We start from the raw sequence: 25341 nt of genomic DNA, 5'->3' as shown, positions 1-25341 counted from the left end.
ATTTTAATCTTTTTTTACCTATTAATAACATTGGGATCAACCATCATTTTTACTGGTCAGGCCAGTAAAATACCTGCCAGGTGGCAACCCTAGAGGGGGAGGGTCTATGTAGGGTAGGGGTTTTTTTAACTTTTGGGTTTGCTTCTCCTTTAACATGACATAAGTCTTAGAAGCCTCTAGTCATAGCGCCAATTGTTCTCTATTAGGCCTCTTATGCACTCCTATCCCCAATGTACAGGGTAAGGGCGTCTGAAAAGTACTTTACACACATTCTCAGTGTTTGAGCGGCTGCATGTCATTATGTTTACACTGTAAATAAAGAGAAAGCGCCCAGCCCGCTATCTATCAGCAACAACTGACACGAGAATTCACACTGAGCGCCAGAGCAGCCGCAACTCCCGCCTCTTTTCGTTTCCCTGGTTACGACTCTACTTCCTAGTATTCTCCTCGTTGTCTAACGTACGTCCGCGCGCGGAGGATTGTGGGACGCGTAGTCAGTTACGCTGTTGGGTTTTTATGTTGCTGATGAACTGTTTCACGACAAAAAACTCAGTTTCCCGTCAGGCCCCGCGAGCGCCTTGTCAGTAGTGGGTTTGTTTGAGAAGGGATAGGCCCGGAACTAGAGCGGGCCATTTAATATTGTAATAGAGTTTGTTGCGGGTTTGCGCTGTGTGAAGGCGGCCGCGGGGACAACAGGTATGGATGGCTTTCTTTATTAATGCCCTTGTGTTTAAATGGGGGAATAGTTGTGTGTGTGTTCATTTAAATACAGACCAAGTTGTAAAGTGATTACTAAGCAGGACATTCAGTTTCCCTATAACAAGGGAGCCCCACTCATTTATTTACATTCATATGTGGGACCTGTCATCCAGAATTCCAGGGACCTAGATTTTTTCGTAATTTGGATCTTCATATCATTAAATAAACCCAATAGGCTGGTTTTGCTTCCAATAAGGATTAATTATATCTTAGTTGGGATCAAGTACAAGCTACTGTTTTATTATTACGCTATATAAATAAATGATGATGATTACAGAGTAAAAGGAAATCATTTTTAAAAATGTGGATTATTTGGATAAAACGAAGTCTATGGGAGACGGCCTTTCCGTAATCGGGAGCTTTCTGGATAACTGATCTCGTACCTGTACTAGAAAATTATGTAAACATTAAATAAACCCAATAGACTGGTTTTGCTTCCAATAAGAATTAATTATATCTTAGTTGGGATCAAGTACAAGTTACTGTTTTATTATTACACAGAAAAAGGAAATCATTTTAAAAAAAAATGGAGTCGTCTATGAGAGATGGCCTTTCTGTAATTTGGCATTTTTTTGAACAACAGGTTTCCGGACAATGGATCCCACACCTGTATATGTATATACCCCAAAAATATCTTGGTGTTTCTGGTCTTTTTTTTTTAAATATCGGAACTATTTACCGTGCACCCGAGGCAAGCGACACAAGCAGGGTGCTGCCCTTAAGAAGATATATATATATATATATATATATATATATATATATATATATATATATATATATATATATATATATAGCAGGAAACTGGCACTCACGAGATAGAGGTCAAGGGTGCCTGGGTGCAGTCTTAGATCGAAGTCATCAAATGTAGAGGTAGTAAAGATCGCACTCACAGGTCTTAGTGTAGCAACAGAAGTTTTATTCTGGACAGGTGCTGACGTTTCGATATATATATATATATATATATATATATATCTATCAGGGGTCCCCAACCACCGGGCTGCGGACTGGGCTACCGAGCCTAGCCTGCAATTAATTCTGGCGCACCGAATCCCCCGACCCCCTCCCAACAACACGTTACTTAGTCGAAGTTGCCTGGGTGCAATAAGCCCAAAAATTAAGTAGAAGAAAAGAAAAGCTCGCACTCACAGGTCTTATCAAGAAAAAAGTGGTCGTCATTTTTTCTAAATAAACACCACTTTTTTCTTGATAAAACCTGTGAGTGCGAGCTTTTCTTTTCTTCTATATATATATATATATATATATATATAACCTGTCTAACTGCCAGTTGATCTAGAGAAAGGTGGAAAAAACCTTTCTGAAGCCTTTCCAATACGTCTCGGAGGGGAAGAATTCCTTCCTTTCTGAGATGACAATGGGAACAGTCTATCTAAAAGGGGCCACACATTTATTGCTATTGCTACTTTTTATTACTCGGGCCTCTCCTATTAATATTCCAGTCTCTTATTCAAATCAGTGCATGGTTGCTAGGGTAATTTGGACCCTAGCAACCAGATGGCTGAAATTACAACTGGAGAGCTGCTGAATAAAAAGCTAAATAACCACAAATAAAAGAAAATTAAAACCAAGTGCAAATTGTCTCAGACTATCACTCTCTACATCAGTGATCCCCAACCAGTAGCTCGTGAGCAACATGTTGCTCTCCAACCCCTTGGATGTTGCTCTCAGTGGCCTCAAAGCAGGTGATTATTTTTTAATTCCAGACTTGGTGGCAAGTTTTGGTTGCATAAAAACCAGGTGTACTGTCAAATAGAGCCTCCTGTAGATGAAGAGTCCACATAGGGGCTACCAATAGCCAATCACAGCCCTTATTTGGCACCGCCCAGGAACGGTTTCCCTGCTTGTGTTGCTCCCCAACTCTTTTTAAATCTGAATGTTGCTCATGGGTAAAAAAAGGTTGGGGATCCCTGCTCTACATCATACTAAAAGTTAAAAAATAGGTGAACGACGCCTTTAAATCCTGTGGACGACTAGTTGTATTTGTATCCCTTACTCTGTAAAATGCTGCAGGGAACAATGATGCTGTATAATTAATTCTAATGATAAGGATACGGGAAATGTTTTATTTTACTTCCAGTTTATTGGGAATTTATTTTTCCAGTTACTTTTCCTTAGAATTCCATTAATGACTGGATGGAATCCTAATACTCAAAAAGTGGACTACAGAAACCGAGTGGATAAATACTATATTAAAGGGGACTCGTCACCCTTAAATATAATTCCAAATCCTGTTTTTATGATGTTAGTCAAGCAAAATAAACTTCACTTACACTGTATAAATTATTTCATTCTTGTTTTGTTGAGTCGTGGAATTGATAATCACATCAAGCTGGCAAAAGCCATTTTGTGGACACTGTTATTAAGGCAAGCTTTGCATCATGCCAAAATCTGATTTATGCACCAGAATGGGGGACCTGATGTCCATCCCCATGCACTGGCTATACAATTAAATGGTGAAGAGGGAGGGGGAATGTGGGGAGAGCAGTGACCACTAGAAGGGCTGAATTGAAAGTGAAAGTGATTGACTGCCCCGCCTCTATGACCAGGGCATAAAGGAGGGGCAGGCAACATATGATTGACAGCTTAGAGTTTTAAAAGCGTTTATAACAGGATGTTTTTATTAAAAACGGAGTTTGGGCTTCATGTTTAATTTGAAAAGGACTTTTATCATACAGTACAACTTTTTATGTCTGGGTGACAGGTTGTAATGTATATAGAATACAGCATGATAGAGACCTCTAGTGACCAAACTGAGGTATGGAGCCTTGAGGGGGAATGCTATGTATTTTAATTTGATATAATAAATTACTTTTTATCAGCATGAATATAGAGTAAAATCTTTTCTCTTTTTTTGTCATGAATTGAATCCTAGCCATGTCTCTTATTGATTACCATAGCTTCTATATGTATTCCCCTGGGAATTCTATAACCCTGCTGCTATATTTGTCCAGATGAAATATCCGAATTTTCCATTTCTGTTGCCTTTTGCCAATGCATTTTAGCGGCTATTTTTGTATTTTGTTCACAGATTTGAATATCACTGATCAGCATGCCATTCCAGCTTACTCCTCTGACCACAACATAAGTGAACATGCCAGAAATACCTTCATATTCTGATTTTACCGGAGAGGCCCGTTTTATGGCACAGTACGTGTCCAATATGGCACACGCCGGTGTCTTTTTAACCAGTTCTGTTCCAAACACAGAGCCTGATCCAGACTTCCACATGATACAGTCATTAAACAGCCTCCCTGGGTTCATCATACCTCCCCACATCAGAGACCGTTTACTAAATGAGGATTCCCTTGAGGAGGACGACTGCACAATCTCAGGGGAGCAGGACTCTAATCTTATATGTGATCAGACGGCGGTTGATCCTGGGGAAGATTCTGTGGTTAATTGGGAAGAGAACGAAACTGGGACAAAAGTCATGGAAAGCAACTGCAGGCAAGACCTGAACGACCCTCTTTTGAAGAAGCTCGAGCAGGTACCCAGCTTATGATGATTGCATTACACATTTTTTGGGTGGGATGAGATGCTCCTGTTGTGGTTTCCATTCTATTGGTCTTTCATTGTGTGTGTATATATGTGTGTGTGTGTGTGTGTGTGTGTGTGTCTGTGTGTGTATATATATATATATATATATATATATATATATATATATATATATATATATATATATATATATATATATATATATACACATATATATAAAAAATAACGAAGACCAATTGAAAAGTTTCTTAGAATTAGCCATTCTATAACATACTAAAAGTTAACTAAAAAGTAAACCACTCCTTTAAAGGAGAAACAAACCGATTATAAAAAAAACAAACAAAAAAAAACCTCCCCTCCTCCCCCCAGCCTAGCTGTTACCCTGGGCAAATGCCCCTAACGTATTACTTACCCCTTGGTGCAGATTCAGGGTTTGGAGGTCATGGCAGCCATCTTCCGGGTCTTCTTCCGGCGCTTCGGCAATTTCTGTCCATTCTGGCGCATGTGCAGTTGTCGCAAACTGGGAAATTGCTCCAACTGCGCAGATTAAACAGCATCACTTTTTTTAACCCAATGCAGCATGTAAATTTGTGGCATATCAGATAACCAATGTAGCAATAAGCTTTGTGCATTATATTAAGGTTATTTAACGCATAACATATTTTTGTTAAGTTTCTGGTGCATGCTGGGAGTTGCTATTAACTGAAGAAGCACACATTTAATATCCTTGCTCTTTTTTTTTTTTTTTGAAGTTGAAGGAATTGCAACAGCAGAAACAAGATCAACTGAAACGACAGCAAATGGAGCAACTGCAAAAGCTTATGGAGGAGCAGAAGATGCTGCTTAACATGGTGTCCCGGCAGGCTGCATATATGGGTAGGTACAATTGTATGAGTCTGAACTGTCTGATTACTATTAGATTAGATATTTGCAGCAAAAAAGAAGCAGTAGGTAACCTACAAAACCATATAGTAGGGATGCACAGCCGAATCCTTTGTGAAAGATTCAGACGAATACCGAACCTAAACCTAATTTGCATATGCAAATTAGGGGTGGGAAGGGGAAAACATTTTTTACTTCCGTAAAGTCAAGGGATTTCCCTCGCTGCCCCTAATTTGCATATGTAAATTAGGATTCGGAATCAAATTCCTGGCGAAAAAGGCTGAATCCCGAAACCGAATCCTGGATTTGCTGCATCCCTACCATATAGGGAATAGGAATACAGAAATTGCACTCATGGATGCAGCCAGTATTCACATTTATTTTGATGGTCAAAAAAGCAAAACTTCCTCTGCTTTTTGCACAGAAACCAGGATCTTCAAGTGTTCTAGGGTAGTGATGGGCGAATTTGTCCCGTTTCGCTTCGACACGAAATTCACAAATATCTTGCGAAATCAAACCGCAAATGTTTACGCCGATGACAATTCTCGGGCTTCAAAATTGACACTGGCAGCAATTTCGAATCCAGCAACTTTTGCCGCACATTAAAGTCAATAGGCGTCCGTTTAATTGTCGCCGTCGTCTAAACTGATGCTGGCATCGGAATTTTCGTGAAACACAAAGATCCGCTGCGAATTCGTACCTGCCGAATAAATTCGCCCATCACTATCGGCCACTGATGTTTTCAGGTAGGTTATGCTTAAAGGAGAAGGAAAGCTACCGAAGTAGTTTATTGCCAATAGATTAGCTGCAATAGTGCATATGCATCTTCTAGGCAAAAGTGGCCCCCCTAAGATGTATTGGATCTAAGGGCAGGACTACATGGCCGATTCAGCCGCGATTTGACGCACTGCTCAAAATCGCAGGCGTCACGTCGGATGGGACGGAAACAAGGTAATTAATGGCAGTGTCGGATCATGTCGCATTGTTGATGCGACACGACTGTCGGATGCAGACGCAGCGTGCATAGTCTGCATCCGACAGTCGTGTCGCATCAATGCTGCGACATGATGCGACAATTGAATTACTTACCTTATTTCCGTCACATCCAACGTGATGCCTGCGATTTTGCACAGCGCGTCGGATCGCGGCTGAATCGGCCATGTAGTGCTGCCCTAACTGTCAATGAATATCTGACACCCAACTGCTGCATGAAGACAGAATTAAGAGAAACAGATGCTGAGAGAGGAATAGTGAATATAAACTTGAATATTTAATTGATTGTATTTAGAGAGTTTCTTATTTTAGTATGAGGAATCCTATATTAAATTTTGATTTTCGCAATACTTCCCCTTTAATCATTGTAGACGGGAGTATGGAAGTATTGGTGCTTGGCCAGTTGTGGGTATTGGACTTACCTCGGCTAATTACCTGACCTACAATCATTCCTACTTTAATACTTATTAGTGTTTGGAATGTATGCTGTTTCCATATGCCCTGGGTTTTACGACTAGTTCCCGTATATTGTCTGTTACAGAACTAGAACCTCAGAATCCCACCTTTGACAACAATGACGGATTTGCACCCTTAAGAGAAAATGTTGCCTTTACATCTGAAGTCTTCCAGGATAATCCTGTAGCTGGCATTTATAGTCCGGATGATTTCTATCGATGCCTATCCCAGGATGAACAAAATGTGTATGAAATGGCAGAAGAATTGAGTGTGGAATCAAATAACTGCTCCAGCTCTCCACCACCTATACATGAAAGAGATGAGAACTCTATGGAATGGAACAGTAAGTACTAAAGCACTCACACCAGCCCTGGTTTTTTTGCCAACTTGGCACAGACTGTTTAGGAAATCATTACAGGTATCTCAGGACCTGGGGTTTTCTGTATAAGGGATCTTTATGCAATTTGGATCTTCATGTGATAAATCTACTAGAAAATCATGTAGACATTAAATGAACCCAATAGGCTGGTTTTGCTTCCAATAAGGATTAATTATATCTTAGTTGGGATCAAGTACAAGCTACTGTTTTATTATTACAGAGAAAAAGGAAATAATTTATTTAAATAACATTGGATTATTCGGATTAAATGGATTCTATGGAAGGCGGCCTTTTCTTAATTTGGAGCTTTCTGGATAATGGGTTTTCCGGATAACAGATCCCATGCCTGTGTATGTTGTGCTGATCTTGTTAAAGAGGTCGTTCACCTTTGAATTAAATTATAGTATGATGTAGAGAGTGATATTTTGAAACAATTTGCGATTTGGCTTTTTATTCAGCAGCTCTCTAGTTTGCAATTTCAGCAGCCCGGTTGCTAGGGTCCAAATTGCCCTAGCAACCATGAATTGATTTGAATAAGAGACTGGAATAGGAGAAGACTGAATAGAAAGACGAGTAATAAAAAATAACAATGCATTTGTAGCCTTACAGAGCATTTGTTTTTAGACTGGGTCAGTGACCTGTAAGAAATAAATAATGAAGACCAATTAAATGATTGCTTAGAACTGGCCATTGTATAACATACTTAAAGTTAAGTTAAAGGTGAACCACCCCTTTAATTCATAAGAAGTGGGGTAACAGAGTTTATAATAAACAATGTGGCGTTGGATTAAACTGACAGATCGAGCCTCCTGAGAAGTCTGCTGGAGTGTCAAAAGGAGCAAAGAACAATGGCGGGGGGGGTATTTAGGTTACATTTTTCTTAAAGGGGTCCTTTTTTTTTTTTTTGAGTGCACGTTATTTTTTTAATCTATTGTTCCATCTTTTTTTCCCCATAATGAAGATGAAAATGTACATGATGACTGTGAAGACAGTTTATCCCACTGCGATGATTTCGGAAATGCTTTACAAGACAAACAACGTGATTTCCTCCAGAGACAAATGGGCAACCAATCAGGCAGCTTGTACACAGAAGAGAGGTAAAGTTTTGGTATATTGATGAGCCGGAGCTCAAAAAGCCAAATATAACTCTAGCTTATTATATTTGTTTTACTTGTTTTATTTGTTTTTAATATATCCATGTAGATTCCAAGGAAACTACAGTCTAACTCAACTTAAAAGGGTGGTTCACCTTTAAGTTAACTTTTAGTATGTTATAGAATGACTAATTGTAAGCAACTTTTCAATTGGCCTTCATTATTTATTTTTTTATAGTTTTATAATTATTTGTCTTCTTCTTCTGACTATTTCCAGTGGGGGTGGAGGACACAATCTAAAAAAAATCCTCTATAGCTGCAAATGTATCATTATTGCTCATCATTCTTTTCAGACCCTCTCCTATTCATATTCCAGTCTCTTATTCAAATCAATGTATGGTTGCTAGGGGAATTTGGACCATAGCAACCACATTGTGGAAATAGTAAACTAAATGTAAAGGAAACCGTTGCTCACTGCCATGGTTTGGTCCAAGATGGCGGCGCCCTATTCCTCCACGTGGATCCTGCTGGTCGCAGCGCTGTGACGCCAGCGTCTTTTCGCCCGCCGATTGGTCGCCAGCGTTGGAATGGACGTTGGCGTCAGAACACCAGCGTCAACGTCATGACGTCCGGCTTGTGGCACCAAAACAGGCCTATTTAAAGGAACTTGAACACTGCAACAGTGCCCAAGTATAGGTTTCACTTTGTGCATTCCTTATTGATTCCTGTGTACCGACCTTTGCCTGATTAACCGTTTTGACCCTATTCTGCCTGGATTGACCCCTTGCCTGAACTCTGACCATTCTATTGCCGAACCCTCTTATACCTTGAACTTTGTTTGCTTGAACTGCCTCCTCCTTGGTCCGCACTCCAACTTTGCCTTCGAGCCCTTACAGTAAATAACTCAAAACCCACAAATAGTAAAAAATGAAAGCAAATTGTCTCAGAATATCACTCTCTCCATCATACTAAACGTTAACTCAAAGGTGAACAAACCCTTTAAAGGAGAACTAAACCCAAAAAATTAATAGGGCTAAAAATGCCGTATTTTATATACTGAATTTATTGCACCAGCCTAAAGTTTCAGCTTCTCAATAGCAGAAATGATCCAGGACTTCAAACTTGTCATAGGGGGTCACCATCTTGGAAAGTGTCTGTACACTCACATGCTCAGTGGGCTCTGAGCAGCTGTTGAGAAGCTAAGCTTAGGGCTCGTCACTAATTATCCAGCAGAAAATGAGCTTCCCCTGTAATATAAGCTGATGCTACAGGGCTGATTACTAAATGATGATGCTAATTGCACTGGTTTCTGTGCTGCCATGTATAGCTTAGTCAAAGGCTTGTCTGTGTCCTACTGACACGAAACGCGTTATGCGTGAGATGTTTATCTAAAAACTTTTTCATAATTTTACTTATTGGTCTGATCTGTACGTGACCTACTCGAGTGCCTTGCTCCAACTTTGTTTAACTATTGGATTATCCGCTCCCTTGGGCTGAGGGCCTGGGACAGGAGCACCTGGGCCACACACGTAATTTGGTGAGTTGCTCCATTGGCAAAGCTTTTTGCTTATACATGTACATTGGATTTGCAGTGCTGCCATCGTATAGTGATGCCCAGTTACCTGGCAGACAATAATGAAGGCTGTAACTATAACGAGGTGTGGGAGTAACAAACACTTAATCCAAACGTTCGCTGACGTTGCATGTATGTGCACCCTTTGTTTGTGTGTTGTAATAGAGCCTCATATGAGGACAGACATTTTTTTCTGTAAAGGTTTATCCAATGGCTCATACCACTAGTAGAAGTTTCATGAAAAGGCTTTATTTGTATGGACTGTTTCATATGTATCACATAATTCATGCCGTATCTTTATAGAGATCTGCTGAGTTCATGGTATAGTTTTCCCTTTGACATTAACTTTCTAGTATAATCGCTTCATTCTAGGACAATGTGCACTAAGGGGGTTATTTATCAAGGGTCAAGTGTTAAGAGTATTTTTTATACAATACAATAATCAGTTAAGGGCACAATATAACTCCTAATGGACCTTCTCCACCGTTAGCACCCTACAAACTAAAATATTCGTCAGTATCAAAGTTAAAACTATTTTATTGGTATTAAGACCACATGCAATCTATTAAAAATTGGCCGGCATACCATATTGCGCTTCAACAATTTAAAATTAATACATAAATAATTAAGTAAATAGGTGTAATTAATTTAAATTAATTATTATTAATGTATAATTGCATGTGTCTTAATACCAATAAAATTGTTTGGGTTTTATTTACCTTGAATGACCTTGAAACTCGAATGATATTATACTTAAGAAAAAACTTGAAAAGCAAAAACCCAATTCTGCGGGGGAAAAAACCCTCCAAAAAACTTAACTTCTTCAAATGGTTTAAGGTACGTCTGCCATTGACTTCTACATGACCTCAACAGGTTTTAGATGGTGTATTTTCAGATTCAAGCAATTTCCGGGGTCAGGGTATAATAAATCTAGAATATTCCATTTTTATTTTATTTTTTAAACTTGATCGATGTGAGTTTTTGGGTTTTTTTTAACCCAAAAATGTGAGTTTTGACCAAAAAATACAACTTGAATACTTGAATTTTCATGGAAAAAAAAAACTCGAACCTCAATAAATCTGCCCCTTAGTCTTCATTTTTTTTCCTGCGGTTTTTAAATATTTAACGTTTTTGTTCGCTGTCTCTGAAGCTTGCCGTTTCATCAGCTGTCTGGTTGCTAAGACTACATTTCCCTAGCAAGCAGGCAGATGTCAGAATGGACGATGAATAGTAGAGGCCCTGAATTATAAGCAATAAAAGAAACGTTAAAATAATAAAAGTGAACCCATATCATCCATATGTAACCCCCAAAAATCAAAAAGCTTACACAGCATTACAGGCAATTTGCGTGATTTCATCCTTCCGATAGAAATCTGCTTAAACCTATGATGACATGGTATCTACTTGTTTGCTATTCTAAAGGCCAATTGTGTCAGAAATAAAGCAGAGAAAGAAATCATTTGAAGAATTCGTAGAAGAGCAGATGAGACTGGAAGAACAGCGACAAAATGATCAGCAAAAGGTACAGCCAGTTCTGAAATTTTTTTTGGAAGAGGTTATTTTATAAATGATTGTATTGCTTCCTGTTTAGTTGTATGGGCTGCACCCATTTATATCTATTCTGTGAAAATCATGCTAATACATAAAGTACATGCAACATTACATTGTAAAATGAGGATTGGTGTGTGTGTGTGTGTTTTAAAAGGTGTATTAACACAATATGACACACTTGCATGGCAGTTCAGAAGGAGTGTTTTTGTTTTTACTCTGCAGTTGGTGATATTTGCCGCTGAAAAAAGGGAAATAATTTAGATAATTAAAATATGGACCAATTGAAACATTTTGCACTATGTTAATTAAGATGTGAACTGCTCTTTTAAAGGGGTTGTTCATCTGTGAGTAGACTTGAGGATGATGTAGAGCAGTGCTGTTAAACAGGCGGCCCACTACACCTCCTCGTGTGCCCCCCCCCATATGAAAGTCTGGCTGCTGTAACTGCTTACTTTGTGTAATCGTTAAAAGGTATGAATAGAAGTTAGGCAGGAGGGGATGCAGGTATTGGCACTGGCCTAGCCACACGCCAGCAATGAATCCAACAATGAATGAAAAGCCGATACCTTTTTATGCAACAAACGGGGTGATCCCAAGCTTTATTCCATGGTGCTCTTGACACAGTTCATCTGATGAAGGGCCATGCGGTCCTGAAACGTTTGATTTGTTGAACTGTGTCAAGAGCACCATGGAATAAAGTTTGGGATTACCCCGTTTGTTGAATAAAAAGGTATCGGCTTTTCATTCATTGTTGGATCTTTAAAAGGTATCCATACTGAGATAAACTGACCCTGCATTGTTTACACCTCAAATTCAGACTGTAAAGTTCACACATGTAACACCTCTATTGTTCACACGGAAAGTGCCTACATTGTTCACCTGTTCACACCTCAAACAAACTGCTGGGGGGGAATCAGCATTGTGTAACTGTATGTAGAACAGTATCAACTCTTCAACTGTCCAGAAAGGTTTCACTGTCTCCTGCTGTACTCTGCCTGCCCTATGCTCCCTATGTGTGTGCCATACTCTGCCTGCCCTATGCTCCCTATGTGTGTGCCATACTCTGCCTGCCCTATGCTCCCTGTGTGTGCCATACTCTGCCTGCCCTATGCTCCCTGTGTGTGCCATACTCTGCCTGCCCTATGCTCCCTGTGTATGCTAAACTCTGCTTGCCCTATGCTCCCTGTGTATGCCATACTCTGCCTGCCCTATGCTCCCTGTGTGTGCCATACTCTACCTGCAGGAGGTGAACCTGGTTGGAGGTTTATCATTTGGAAATACTTGCTCCAGGTCCCAAAGTGTTTAATCATGTGCTGGGGAGCCTGCTGGGGTGGGGGTAGAAGGAGGCATATGGATTTAAGTGTATGTCCTAATATGACTTAACTTGTTTCACATATGAGTGATATCCCTGCGGTGAGCACCAAACATTTGTTTTTTGGTGTGTTACATGGTCTTAAAAGTTCTTGTGGTAACATGGGTGTGGTTTAAAGCACTTGTGCCTAGGGCAGCAGCATAGGATGTTTATGGTGCTTATATAGAAAAGAAAACTGTTAAATGCCCTGGTCCACCAGGCTAAATCTAGCAGCAGTGCAATTCTAGTAGATGTTGATGCTTCCAGAACAGCAGACCAGTAACTGGTACTTGCTTTTGGATTATTATGGGCTAACTGGTTGCTATGGGTTAGTGGGCCTGGAGCAAGCTATGGTCTTGTTACTCGGTATAACAAATATATTCTTGTTCCACAGGTGGCTGGTGTACAGACCAAGAATAAAACCGTGGTGAAAAGACCTTTTCTTAGAAGAGGGGAAGGACTTGTTAGGTTTAGTAATGCTAATAAAGCTAAATCTCAGGAGAGCAAACCCCAAATAAAAGTCCAAGACGCAGCAGATCCTACTAAACCAGATCCTTCTAAACCAGACAAGCGACCACTTCAGAGAAAAGTTGCACCAGTCACCAAAGAACAAATGGCTGAAATTAGCCCATGTGTGGATAGAAAGTCATGTTCTAGTGGTACAGGCAAATTCGAACCCGCTATGAAGAAATCTGTTCTTAAAAACCATAACCTCAAAAATAGCCTCTCTTTATCGATACATAAACCAGAGAGTATATCTACTGAAGATGTCAAAAGTCTCAAAACTGGCTTGAGAAAGAATTTAATCATGGAGAATAAAGAAAACAATGAGAATCTAATGCCACTCGAGGCAAGCAGGACAGGAGTGGGGAAACAAAAGACCATGATGTCCACTCCGCAGTATGACGCCAATAACAAAAAAACCGAGGATTTCTCTTTTGAGGTCTCCTTTCATAAGCGACGAGTAATCTGGGAAAAGGAGAGACAAAAAGAAAACTTTGAATTGGATGAGTTTTTGCTTCTAGAACAGGCAGCCGAGGAAATATCTTTCTCCAGCAATTCATCATTTGTTCAGAAACTAGTTAATGAAAATTACCAGCCCGATAACAGCAATCGCAGATTGTCCTCTACTCCTGTTAAATCTCCACACGGGCAGCCGGCAGATGTGGGCAGCAACACGGAACACGTTACAGTTCAGAGAAGGAAAGACGCAGCTGCTGCATTGAAACATATTTCTTCTGTTGCCCCAACCGATGAAACTGATGATCACTATAGCAAAGCTGCCTGCAAGATACTCCCACCTACCGCGAGAGAAGTGAAACCAGCAGTAATTGTTAGTGAAGATGACCTTGAATCTTCAGAAGATGAAAGTGATACACGTGGAGATGACAATGGTTTAGAAGTGACTAGAATTAGTAGGGACAATGGCTTTCTATCAGAAGAGCCTTGTGAAGATATGAGCAAGGCCACCAAAGCCAGAGACTTTGACTTGGACTTAACAGATGGAGAAGATTATGATGAATCAACACTTTTAGAAGGAAAGGATAAAGTTGCTTCCTTAGAGGAAGATGATAACACTCCATCACTAAACACCAGTCTAATGGATTTTGATGATGAGAAGACCTGGGCAGATCTAGAAGATGTGGAGAATCAACCACACGTTCCTCAAGGAAATGGCAAAGAGTTTATTCCTTCAGACTATACCAGCAAAAGCCCAGTCCATGTCATAGACAAGGCCGTTAAGAGAAAGGTGGCATCTAAAAAAGGGGATGATCTAAAATCAACGGCACCTTCTGATCATTCAGGCACTCCTCCAACTTCTGATCTGGTGATGAAATTATTTCCAGCACTGAAGCCTAAACCAAAGAATGAAGGCCACTTGGCATGCAAGTCTGTGCCAGAGCAAGAAGAAGCAGGTAAATTGAGGGCCATTGTGCCTACAGGTGATTAAGATGCGGTGATCTGAAAACAGTATCTATAAATATCTCGATTGGCTTTTCCAAAACTATTTTGTCGGCCATTTTTCCACTTTAAAACTGGAGCATCTAGTGTAAATTCAACTAGGTAATATAAAGATGCAAATTATGCTGTTAATTCTATTGTAGTAATCTCAGCCTGCATTGCTTTTACAGATAGTGTTCGCTCTCGGCTTTTAAGGGAAAAACTAGTCGAACTGGAAACCGAGATAGAAAGATTTAAAATCGAAAATGCTGCCCTCGTGAAACGTCGTGAAGATCAGGAAAAAGCAATGGAGACTTTACGGTATAAATGTGATTGCTTTATATATATATATATATATATATATATATATATATATATATATATATATATATATATATATATATATATATATATATATATATATATATATATATATATATATTCAACGTACAAGCAAGATCCGCACTCACAGGTCTTAAAAATGAATAAAAGTTTTTATTGTAAAGGGCTAACGTTTCGGCCTCCTCCGATAATAAAAAAAAACAACTTTTATTCATTTTTAAGACCTGTGAGTGCGGATCTTGCTTGTACGTTGGAAATTTCGTTTTTGATACTGCACCCAGGCAACTGTAACCTGCTGTCGAGAGTGCCGGCTTTGGGATTGACTATATATATATATATATATATATATATATATATATATATATATATATATATATATATATATATATATATATATATATATATATATATATATATATATATATATATTCATATATATATTCATATAGAGGAAGGTAATATTTTTTCAACTTCTAATAACGATTAATTATATCTTATTTTGGATCGAGTACAATCTGCCTTTTTATTATTAGAGAAAAATTTGGATTATTTGGATAAAATGGAGTCTATGGGAGATGGCCTTTTTGCAATTCGTAGCTTTCTGGATAATGAGTTTCCAGATAACAGATCCTATACCTGTACATTATGTTAATTTTGAAGCCGATACTAAGTGACAGACTCTGTATATGGCCTGATGCAGATGTCAGAGGTAGTGTCATAGCCCAACCACCACAGATATGTCCATTATATTATCATAGTGAATTAATGTATAAAACTATTACCCTGTATGGATCCTGATCCTTCACATTAATTCCTGGATTGCACTTGATTAAATCACATCAAAATTCTATATCCTTCCTCCATTGAACTGAAATATCCATGAGTTGTCTTCGGGAACGCGATTTATGTACTTCTGACTTCAGTGCAATTTTTTTTTTCTTTTATCAGGAAAGACGTGGCTGCCTTTGAACAGCAAAAATCGTTGGAGTTGGCAAAGTTTGAAGAATTTAAAAAAGAAGAAATGAAGAAACTACTAAAAGAACGCAAAGTGTTTGAGAAGTATGCTAGCGCAGCAAGAGCTGCTCCAGACAAAAAAGAACGTGAAGAAATCCAGGTACTGAATGAGTTCTACTTGGGCTATATGTGTACAAGTATTAATTTAAAAAAGTGGAGCTCCACTGCGGGGCCAGGACTATAGAAGGAAAAATTGGGGTACACGCTGCAAGACCAGATTATTTGCTGAGGTTGAATGTACCAGATTTGGCAATGAATGTTGGTGGCCCAGTCAAGTAAAATCCGCTTATAGTGAGGACTTGGGGAGAGCGGTCAGAAGAGGGTTGCATCAATAAGGTGATCTGATCTTTGCCCAATTGTATCTTCAAGTCTGGCCATTACTCCAATTCTCAGCCATATGTCAGGAGGGCCACCTTATATGGGACAATAAGATTCTGTCTTGGTCTGAAGAGGGCATGTCCACCTTTAAAGGGGTCACTGTCATGGGGAAAAAAACATTTTCAAAATGAATCCATTAATAGTGATGCTCCAGCAGAATTCTGCACTGAAATCCATTTCTCAAAAGAGCAAACAGATTTTTTTATATTCAATTTTGAAATCTGACATGGGGCTAGACATATTGTCATTTTCCCAGCTGCCCCAAGTCATGTGACTTGTGCTCTGATAAACTTCAATCACTCTTTACTGCTGTACTGCAAGTTGGAGTGATATCACCCCCCCTCCCTTCCCCCCAGCAGCCAAACAAAAGAACAATGGGAAGGTAACCAGATAACAGCTCCCTAACACAAGATAACAGCTGCCTGGTAGATCTAAGAACAGAACTCAATAGTAAAAACCCATGTCCCACTGAGACACATTCAGTTACATGATGTTTAACAAAGTTACAAAATGGTGACCCCCTGTTTCCAACTTTGAAAGCACAAATCATTTGTTTGATTAGGCTTGTGATGCAGTAAGTTCATGTTTATGTTTAGTATACAAAATACAGCATTTCTAGCCTTATTCTATCTTAGACTTTACTTCCCCTTTAAGAGAAAACTTGAATGGCTAATTTACTATTCAACCCTTGATCAATCTGCCCGAGTGTCCGTGACATTCAGAAGCTGAAGATTAGTAGAAAGGGAGGTTATGTCTGAAGCTGATGCTACAGGGCCAGTTGTTATTTAGTTATGATGTAGAGTGGGCCAGTTCATTTGGTGCCATTTAATGTGGGCCTTGGTCATTATCAGCCTTGTTTAGTGACAAACATTCTGTGCAGCTTTTAGAAGTAATTTCTAGTCCTGTGCACATATAATCCCACTGTTTTCTGAAGTCCTTAAAGCAACAGGTGGCCGACTTGCAAGAGGACTTAAAAAGAAAGGAGGCTAAATGGTCAACCACTCACGGTCGTCTCAGAAATCAGATCGATGCCTTATCCAAAGAGAACACGGAGCTCAAGGAGGAAATCCAATTCATCGAGAAAGTGCGATTGGACAACTGGAAAAAAGCGGAAGCCGTGGAAAACAAGAATAAGGAAACCACAAAGGCGGTTGAAAGTCACGGAGTGCAATCCAGGAGATTAGACTGTGTGGTAGATACATTCATATAACTTTCATTGTTGGGTCATGTGTTAAATGCGAGACGCTAAACTCGCTGCTTTTGCTAACTTTTTCTCTGTTATTCTAGAGTCCCCAAAACACAAGAAGGATCCAGAACTCCCTGTCCTCTCAAACAGAAAAAAACACCAAGGTTTTCCGCAGAAGCCAGTCACCACCTAAAGGTACATACAATTGCTCATTATGAAGAAAATAAAATACCCCCTGTCGTAAAATATAAGGATATTCTAAGTCACCGAGGAGTTCCATTACCATATAAAAGCACGAGGCCAAGTGTTTTTACACAGGTCATGGAGGCACCTTCTAATATCCATATATTTTACAACAGGGGGTACTTTATTTTAGGGATGCACCGAATCCACTATTTGGAATTTGGCCAAATCCCCGAATCCTTCATGAAAGATTTGGCTGAATACCGAACCAAATCCTAAATTGCAAATACATAAAAGGTGTGAGGAAGGAAAAAGTGGTCCATTTTTTTTTTATTTTTTTTTTTACTTCCTTGTTTTGTGACAATGAGTCATGTGATTTCCCTTACGCAAATTCCGATTCGATTCAGCCAGGCAGAAGGATTCGACCAAATCCTGCTAAAAAAGGCTAAATCTTCCTGAACCCCCTAATCCTTCGTGAAAGATTCGGCCAAATACTGAACCTAATCCCAATTTGCATGTGCAAATTAGGGGTTGGAAGGGGAAAACATTTTTTACTTCCTTGTTTTGTGACAAAAAGTCACATGATTTCCCTTCCTTCCCCTAATTTGAATATGCAAATTAAGATTTGGTTTGGCCGGGTTGGGTGCATCCCTACTACTTATTATATTTATTATAATATAATTATATTATTATAACAGAAATTACATCACAAAACTTCAATACAACTGATGACATCACCAAGCGACATTTATTAAGATATACTTTACTGGATATTCATGGCTCTTGTGTATTATAAAATAATATTGAAATTACGGACAGCATGTTTAGTGGATTCCTCTTTCAGCTATGCACAGGGACATTTGTACTAGTGATGTGCGGGTCGAGAATTTCTCAACCCGACCCTAACCCGCCCGCATCCGACCCGGGCCCGCTGCTCCCCTTTATTTATAGCCCCGGCCCGCAGTGACGTCACAAAAGGGGCGGGGCAGGCAGAAGTCTATAAATTCCGGCGCGGAAGTCGGCAGTACTATGTCGCGGATGGGGAGTGCAGGAGAAGAGCTCGACCCGCACCCGCCTGCGACCCGCGCATTTTGTCCAGGGGTTGGCCCGAACCCGCCCGACCTGCGGGTAAACCCTCGGGGCTCGGGTCGGCCCGCACATCACTAATTTGTACCACTTTAAATCGATAATGAGTTTATTTTTGCCCTTCAGGAAAACCTGTGAAAAACGGCAAGCCGAGCCCCCCAAGCAGTGCTGGGAAAACCGAAACGGTGCAAGCAAACAAGGCAGAGTCTGCAGGAATTGTGTTGATGGTAAGCCTTGTGGGACTAAATATGTTTATGATGCAGTAAAATGTTCTCGGCTTCCATGTATCTTCTCAGTGTTTGCATTGCATAGAAACTCTAGATCAGTGATCCCCAACCAGTAGCTCGTGAGTAACATGTTGCTCTCCAACCCCTTGGATGTTGCTCTCAAAGTCCTCAAAGCAGGTGCTTATTTTTAAATTCCTGGTTTGAAAGCAAGTTTTAATTGCATAAAAACTAAGGATAGTGCCAAGTAGAACCTATTGTAGGCTGCCAGTCCACATAGGGGCTACCGAATAGCCAATCACAGCCCTTATTTGGCACCCCAAGGGACTTTTTCATGTTGGTGTTGCTCCCCAACTCTTTCTACGTTTGAATGTGGCTCACAGGTAAAAAAAGGTTGGGGATCCCTGCTCTAGATAAATCTTCTCATTCCTGTACATAATAATAAATGATTCTATGTCCTATAGGCTTCCGACAGTGTGACACAGCATGAGCTGAAACACCCAATCCCTGTTAATGGTGGAAATGAGGAGGGTGTTCAAGGAGAGATAACTTACTCAGATGGAAAGGTAATATAATGCTGCATTATTCATTTTAGACCCTGAATTTGTCCGTTTTGGTTAACGCTGTTCAATTGTTGCTTTACCAGCAATGTGTCACTATCGCTTTAATAAGCTTTTTAAGAAACCTACTTCTGCATGTTGCTCCCCTACTTCTCTGGGCAACCGATCCTTTGGTAGTTCCTTTCCCAAATGACTCGGAAGATGATGCCAGGCTTGTGGAGGCGAGTCAAAGTTTCAATAGGCTGGGGACAAATGTAAACAATGCCCCAGCCTATCGAGCGTTTAAAGGAGAACTAAAGTCTAACTAATGAAGTAGGTAGAAATGTTGTACATTGTGTTTCGGGCTTCTGTACCAGCCCAAGGCAACCACAGCCCTTTAGCAGTAAAGATCTGTGTCTCCAAAGATGCCCCAGTAGCTCCCCATCTTCTTTTCTGCTGATTCACTGCACATGCTCTGTGCTGCTGTCACTTACTGAGCTTAGGGACCCACTCACAATATACAGTACACATAGAATAGAAATGTCACAGTATAATGCTGATTAGTAATTAATACAGATAATTACTACATGGCAGCACAGAAACCAGTGCAATTAGCATCAGAATTTAATAATCAGCCCTGTAGCATCAGCTTATATTACAGACCAACCTCATTTTCTGCTGGATAATTAGTGATGAGCCCTAAGCTTAGCTTCTCAACAGCTGCTCAGAGCCCACTGAGCATGTGAGTGTCACAGACACTTTCCAAGATGGTGACCCCCTGTGACAAGTTTGAAGTCCTGGATCATTGCTGCTATTGACAAGCTGAAACTTTAGGCTGGTGCAATAAGCTCAGTATATAAAACATGACATTTTTAGCCATATTTATGTTTAAGGTTTAGTTCTCCTTTAACCAGCCCTCCAATGCAAACATTAAAATTAACTTTTAGTATGACGTACAGAGGGATATTCTGAGACCATTTACTACTGGTTTTAAAAAATTTTATTTGTGGTTTTTGAATGATTTAATTTTTTTGTTCAGCCACTCTCCAGTTTAGAATTTCAGCAGCTCTTTTCTAGGGTTTAAATCACCCTAACATCCAGGCAATGGTTTAAATGAGAGGCTGGACGATGAAGTGGAGAGGGCCTAAATTACAGGGCAATCATTTTTTGGCTCAGTGACCCCCATTTAAAAGCTGTATAGAATCAGAAGAAATAAAATCATTGACTATAAAAAACGAAGGCCAACTGAAAAGTTGCTTAGAATCTTCTACTAAAAGTTAAAGGAAAACTATACCCCCAAAATGAACACTTAAGCAACAGCTGATATATATGGCTGCTTGGTTAACAATCCAGTTTCAGAAACCAGATTGCTGAAATTGCAAACTAGAGAGCCGCTGAATTAAAAGCTAAATAAATCAAAAACCGCCAAATGCAAATTGTCTCAGAATATCACTCTCTACACCATACTAAATGTTAACTCGAAGGTGAACAACCCCTTTAAAGGGGAAGGAAACCTTGTCGGCGCAAACCCCCCACCCCCCCTCCCGTTTGTTGCCCACCCTCCCCCCTGGCCTACCCGTCCCGCTGGGCAAATGCCCCTAACTTGTTACTTACCCTTCTGCGCAGGTCCAGTCCAGGGAGTTCACAGGCGACATCTTCTTCCACGCGATCTTCTTCCAGCTGTGAACGACGTTTTGGCGCATGCGCAGTAGGATCATTTCACCGGTACGATCTACTGCGCATGCGCATGACTTTTGGCGCATGTGCACTAGATCCGTACCGGCGAAATGATCCTACTGCGCATGCGCCAAAACGCCGTTCACAGCTGGAAGAAGATCGCGTGGAAGAAGATGTCTGTGAACTCCCTGGACTGGACCTGCGCAGAAGGGTAAGTAACAAGTTAGGGGCATTTGCCCAGCAGGACGGGTAGGCCAGGGGGGAGGGTGGGCAACAACGGGAGGGGGGGTGGGGGGTTTGCGCCGACAAGGTTTCCTTCCCCTTTAAGGTGCATTTCTCCCAAATTTGTGTTTTGTAAATATTACAGTCACTTTGTTCTTTTGCAATAACTGGTGATTTGGACCAGTCAGGTTGCCTTTGGCTATTGAGTTCTTGTGTCATGTACGGAGGCTTCAGTTCTGTTGCACAAATGTTCTGATTCACTGAATGTTTTAGGTCGAGAGAATTCTCCGAAACGGCTGCCACGTCATTATGTTTCCTAATGGGACCCGCAAGGAAGTGAGCGTTGATGGCAAGTCTACGACTGTAACGTTTTTTAATGGAGATGTGAAGCAAGTGCTGGGAGATCAGAGAATAGTAAGTGTGTCTGTGGTCTCTGCTGTGTGTATGCGAGTTTGTACTAATGATTTATTGTTCCTGTTTAGATTTACTATTATGCGGAAGACCAAACTACACATACGACTTATCCAGATGGGCTTGAAATACTTCAGTTTTCCAATGGACAAATAGGTTGGTTTTTCCACCTGCCTTTTAATTAGCCAATCGTGTTTTATATGCATGAACATAAGGAAACGGGACAAAAAGAAGTTTATTCTTCTTGTGCTTTAACTTCTAGGGGAAAGGCAAACACACTGGGGCTCATTTATAAACACTGGGCAGTAACCCATAGCAACCAATCAGTGATTAGCTTAGTGAAGGGGAAAAAAAACACTGGGAGTTATTTATAAACACTGGGCAAATTTGCAAATGGGCAGTAACTAATAGCAACCAATCAGTAATTAGCTTTTTTTCAGCCAGCTGTAGGTTGAACACTGGAAGCAATCATCTGGGTAGTAAACATTGGTTACTATGCAAAAACGAAGTGATCCCAAATAAACTTAAATTCGTCCCACGGCAGAGGCAGAGGTCTGACCTAAGTCAGTAACTTTCAATTAATTCTATGAAGAGAGAAAAGAACCCCAATTGCCTCTCACTCGTTCAGCGGTTCCTCAATTATTAGATTACCTGTTAAGTGTTTATTGTGATTGTCAAATGGCAACCACTAACTAATTACAGTAAGTGCTTAATTTTACCCAAAGATAAATTATATTAAAGTGCAAGTGCAATATAATTCATTCTATTAAATATAACTAAAGATTAATAAATACTTAATTAATTACTTTCACACAAATTAATGACCTTATGATACAATGTGTTGTCTGGTACGTTGGTTTTGCATCCACAATCAATCTGATCAAAGATTCAATAAAGTGCTTCAAGTGCTGATATGATTGCTATTAAATGGCAATTACCAAAAATTCATCATTGCTTCAAAATTAATTTATTGTAAAGTGCTTAACAGTGCTAAGTAATAAATATTGATAAATAGGTAAAAATTCAATAGTTGATATAGTGAGGACCACAATTAATGGGATAAATTACTTTTAAAAAATACACATGACACATTTAACCTGAGCATCATGTGTATTTTTTAAAAGTAATTTATCCCATTAATTGTGGTCCTCACTATATCAACTATTGAATTTTTACCTATTTATCAATATTTATTACTTAGCACTGTTAAGCACTTTACAATAAATTAATTTTGAAGCAATGATGAATTTTTGGTAATTGCCATTTAATAGCAATCATATCAGCACTTGAAGCACTTTATTGAATCTTTGATCAGATTGATTGTGGATGCAAAACCAACGTACCAGACAACACATTGTATCATAAGGTCATTAATTTGTGTGAAAGTAATTAATTAAGTATTTATTAATCTTTAGTTATATTTAATAGAATGAATTATATTGCACTTGCACTTTAATATAATTTATCTTTGGGTAAAATTAAGCACTTACTGTAATTAGTTAGTGGTTGCCATTTGACAATCACAATAAACACTTAACAGGTAATCTAATAATTGAGGAACCGCTGAACGAGTGAGAGGCAATTGGGGTTCTTTTCTCTCTTCATAGAAACATTGGTTACTACCCATGGGCAAATTTGCCCAGTGTTTATAAATAACCCCCAGTGTTTGTTATTTTTTTTTTTCTCCACTCACAAAGTGGGGCTCGTTTACCAACACTGGGCAATATTGCCCATGGTCAGTTACCTATAGCAACCTATCAGTGATTAGCTTTTTAAAGCCAGCTGCAAGTAGAACAATAAATGCTGCAATTTGATTGGTTGCTATGGGTTACTGCCCATGGGCAAATTTTCCCAGTGTTGATAAATGACCCCCAGTGCCTCTAATATATTCCTCTGTATTTGCGTGGACTCTTGTGTCGTGCAAATGTGACACTTTTCGTGCAGAGGACTCTTGTATTTGTCTATGTGGATTTAGTGGTCACAGCCTCATTGCACCGCCGCTTGATGTTTTTAAAATGAGCGGTGAGCACAACTTTTATTCTAGAATAATGCTTATTGTGACATCATATTTGTTGGATAATTGTTCATCATAGTGTGTTCCTGTTTGTTGCAGAAAAACATTTTCCCGACGGAAGGAAAGAGATAACATTCCCAGACCAGACGATCAAAAACCTGTATAGAGATGGGAGAGAAGAGAGTATACTGCCAGACGGGACAATAATCACCATGCACCTGTAAGTACTGACTTCTGATCAAGTCTTATATCACACTGTGAATTTATAGGGCACTCGCTCTTCATTTGTGCTCTATGTCAGGCTTTTGCGTTATAGGGATACTGCCATGGTGAAAAAAAGATTTTTTTCAAAACACATCAGTTAATAGTGCTGCTCCAACAGAATTCTGCACTGAAATCCGTTTCTCAAAAGAGCAAACAGATTTTTTTATATTTAATTTTGAAATCTGCCATGGGGATAGACATATTGTCAGTTTCCCAGCTGCCCCAAGTCATGCGACTTGTGCTCTGATAAACTTCAATCACTATTTACTGCTGTACTGCAAGTTGGAGTGATATCACCCCCTCCCTTCCCCCCCCAGCAGCCAAACAAAAGAACAATGGGAAGGTAACCAGATAACAGCTCCCTAACACAAGATAACAAACAAACAAATGTTTGATGTTTGGTTTGTAAGTAATGTAATATTTTTCTTTGTTCTATTCTGATTTGTTTTTGTAATTTTGATTATTTTAAATAAAATTCCCTAACATAAGATAACAGCTGCCTGCTAGATCTAAGAACAACACTCAATAGTAAAATCCAGGTCCCAATGTAACACATTCAGTTACATTGAGCAGGAGAAACAACAGCCTGCCAGAAAGCAGTTCCATCCTAAAGTGCTGGCTCTTTCTGAAAGCACATGACCAGGCAAAATGACCTGAGATGCACCTACACACCAATATTACAACTAAAAAATACACTTGCTGGTTCAGGAATGAAATTTTATATTGTAGAGGGAATTATCTGCAGTGTCATTTAGAAATAAAAAGCATGACAGAATCCCTTTAAGATTCACATTTTTTTTGTTCTAGGGATGGAAGTAAAGTAATAGAATTTGACAATGGGCAGCGGGAAGTTCACACGACACAATACAAAAGAAGAGAATATCCCGATGGGACGGTGAAGACTGTGTATAGCAATGGGCAGACTGAAACCAAATACGCCTCAGGAAGACTTCGAGTTAAAGATAAGGAGGGTAACGTTGTGATGGACACTAAACCGGAACAGTAAAATGTGACACAAATGTGAATGAGGCCCCGCTTCATTAACAAACACTTGGTGCATTAAACAAGTCATGTGACAGCAGAAATGGCTGGATTTCCATGATAAAGGATTCGCGTTTACTTGTCGTCTAATCGTTTTGAAGTGATATTGAAGCAATTGTTTGTTTTACTGTATATATGTGTTTGTACTAGCTGCACAGACATGTACATGTATTGTACATATGAAATGTAGATATGCCTTCTAGGAATTTTTACCATAGAATTAGAGAACAGTAATTTATTTTGAATTAAAGTAATTACATCATAAAAA

At 39.5% G+C, this 25341-nt stretch overlaps 1 protein-coding gene across 1 annotated transcript; it reads left to right on the top strand.

Moving 5' to 3' along the window:
* The first annotated feature begins 474 nt into the window (after nt 1-474).
* cenpj.L (centromere protein J L homeolog) lies at nt 475-25341 on the top strand. The gene is made up of 17 exons (XM_041582692.1): nt 475-696; nt 3806-4264; nt 5025-5148; nt 6689-6946; nt 7944-8079; nt 11072-11171; nt 12946-14467; nt 14684-14813; nt 15783-15948; nt 17161-17418; nt 17514-17607; nt 18808-18908; nt 19370-19471; nt 21617-21757; nt 21826-21910; nt 23868-23988; nt 24840-25341. Exons 2-17 carry the CDS (start codon nt 3869-3871, stop codon nt 25036-25038), a joined length of 3933 nt encoding a protein of 1310 aa, XP_041438626.1. The 5' UTR covers nt 475-696; nt 3806-3868; the 3' UTR covers nt 25039-25341.

The sequence above is a fragment of the Xenopus laevis genome, chromosome 2L, assembly GCF_017654675.1.
Source record: "Xenopus laevis strain J_2021 chromosome 2L, Xenopus_laevis_v10.1, whole genome shotgun sequence".
Taxonomy (NCBI): Eukaryota; Metazoa; Chordata; class Amphibia; order Anura; family Pipidae; genus Xenopus; species Xenopus laevis.
The sequence above is the reverse complement of the archived record's forward strand: the minus strand, read 5'-3'. Positions and strand labels throughout refer to the sequence as shown.

Excerpts from the sequence above, each read along its gene's own strand:
- cenpj.L (XM_041582692.1), top strand. The coding sequence starts at position 3,869 with ATGCCAGAAATACCTTCATATTCTGATTTTACCGGAGAGGCCCGTTTT. Across the intron at positions 15,949-17,160 it reads AAGAACGTGAAGAAATCCAG|TCCTTAAAGCAACAGGTGGC; the intron begins GTACTGAATGAG and ends TGTTTTCTGAAG. Across the intron at positions 21,911-23,867 it reads GTTTTCCAATGGACAAATAG|AAAAACATTTTCCCGACGGA; the intron begins GTTGGTTTTTCC and ends TGTTTGTTGCAG.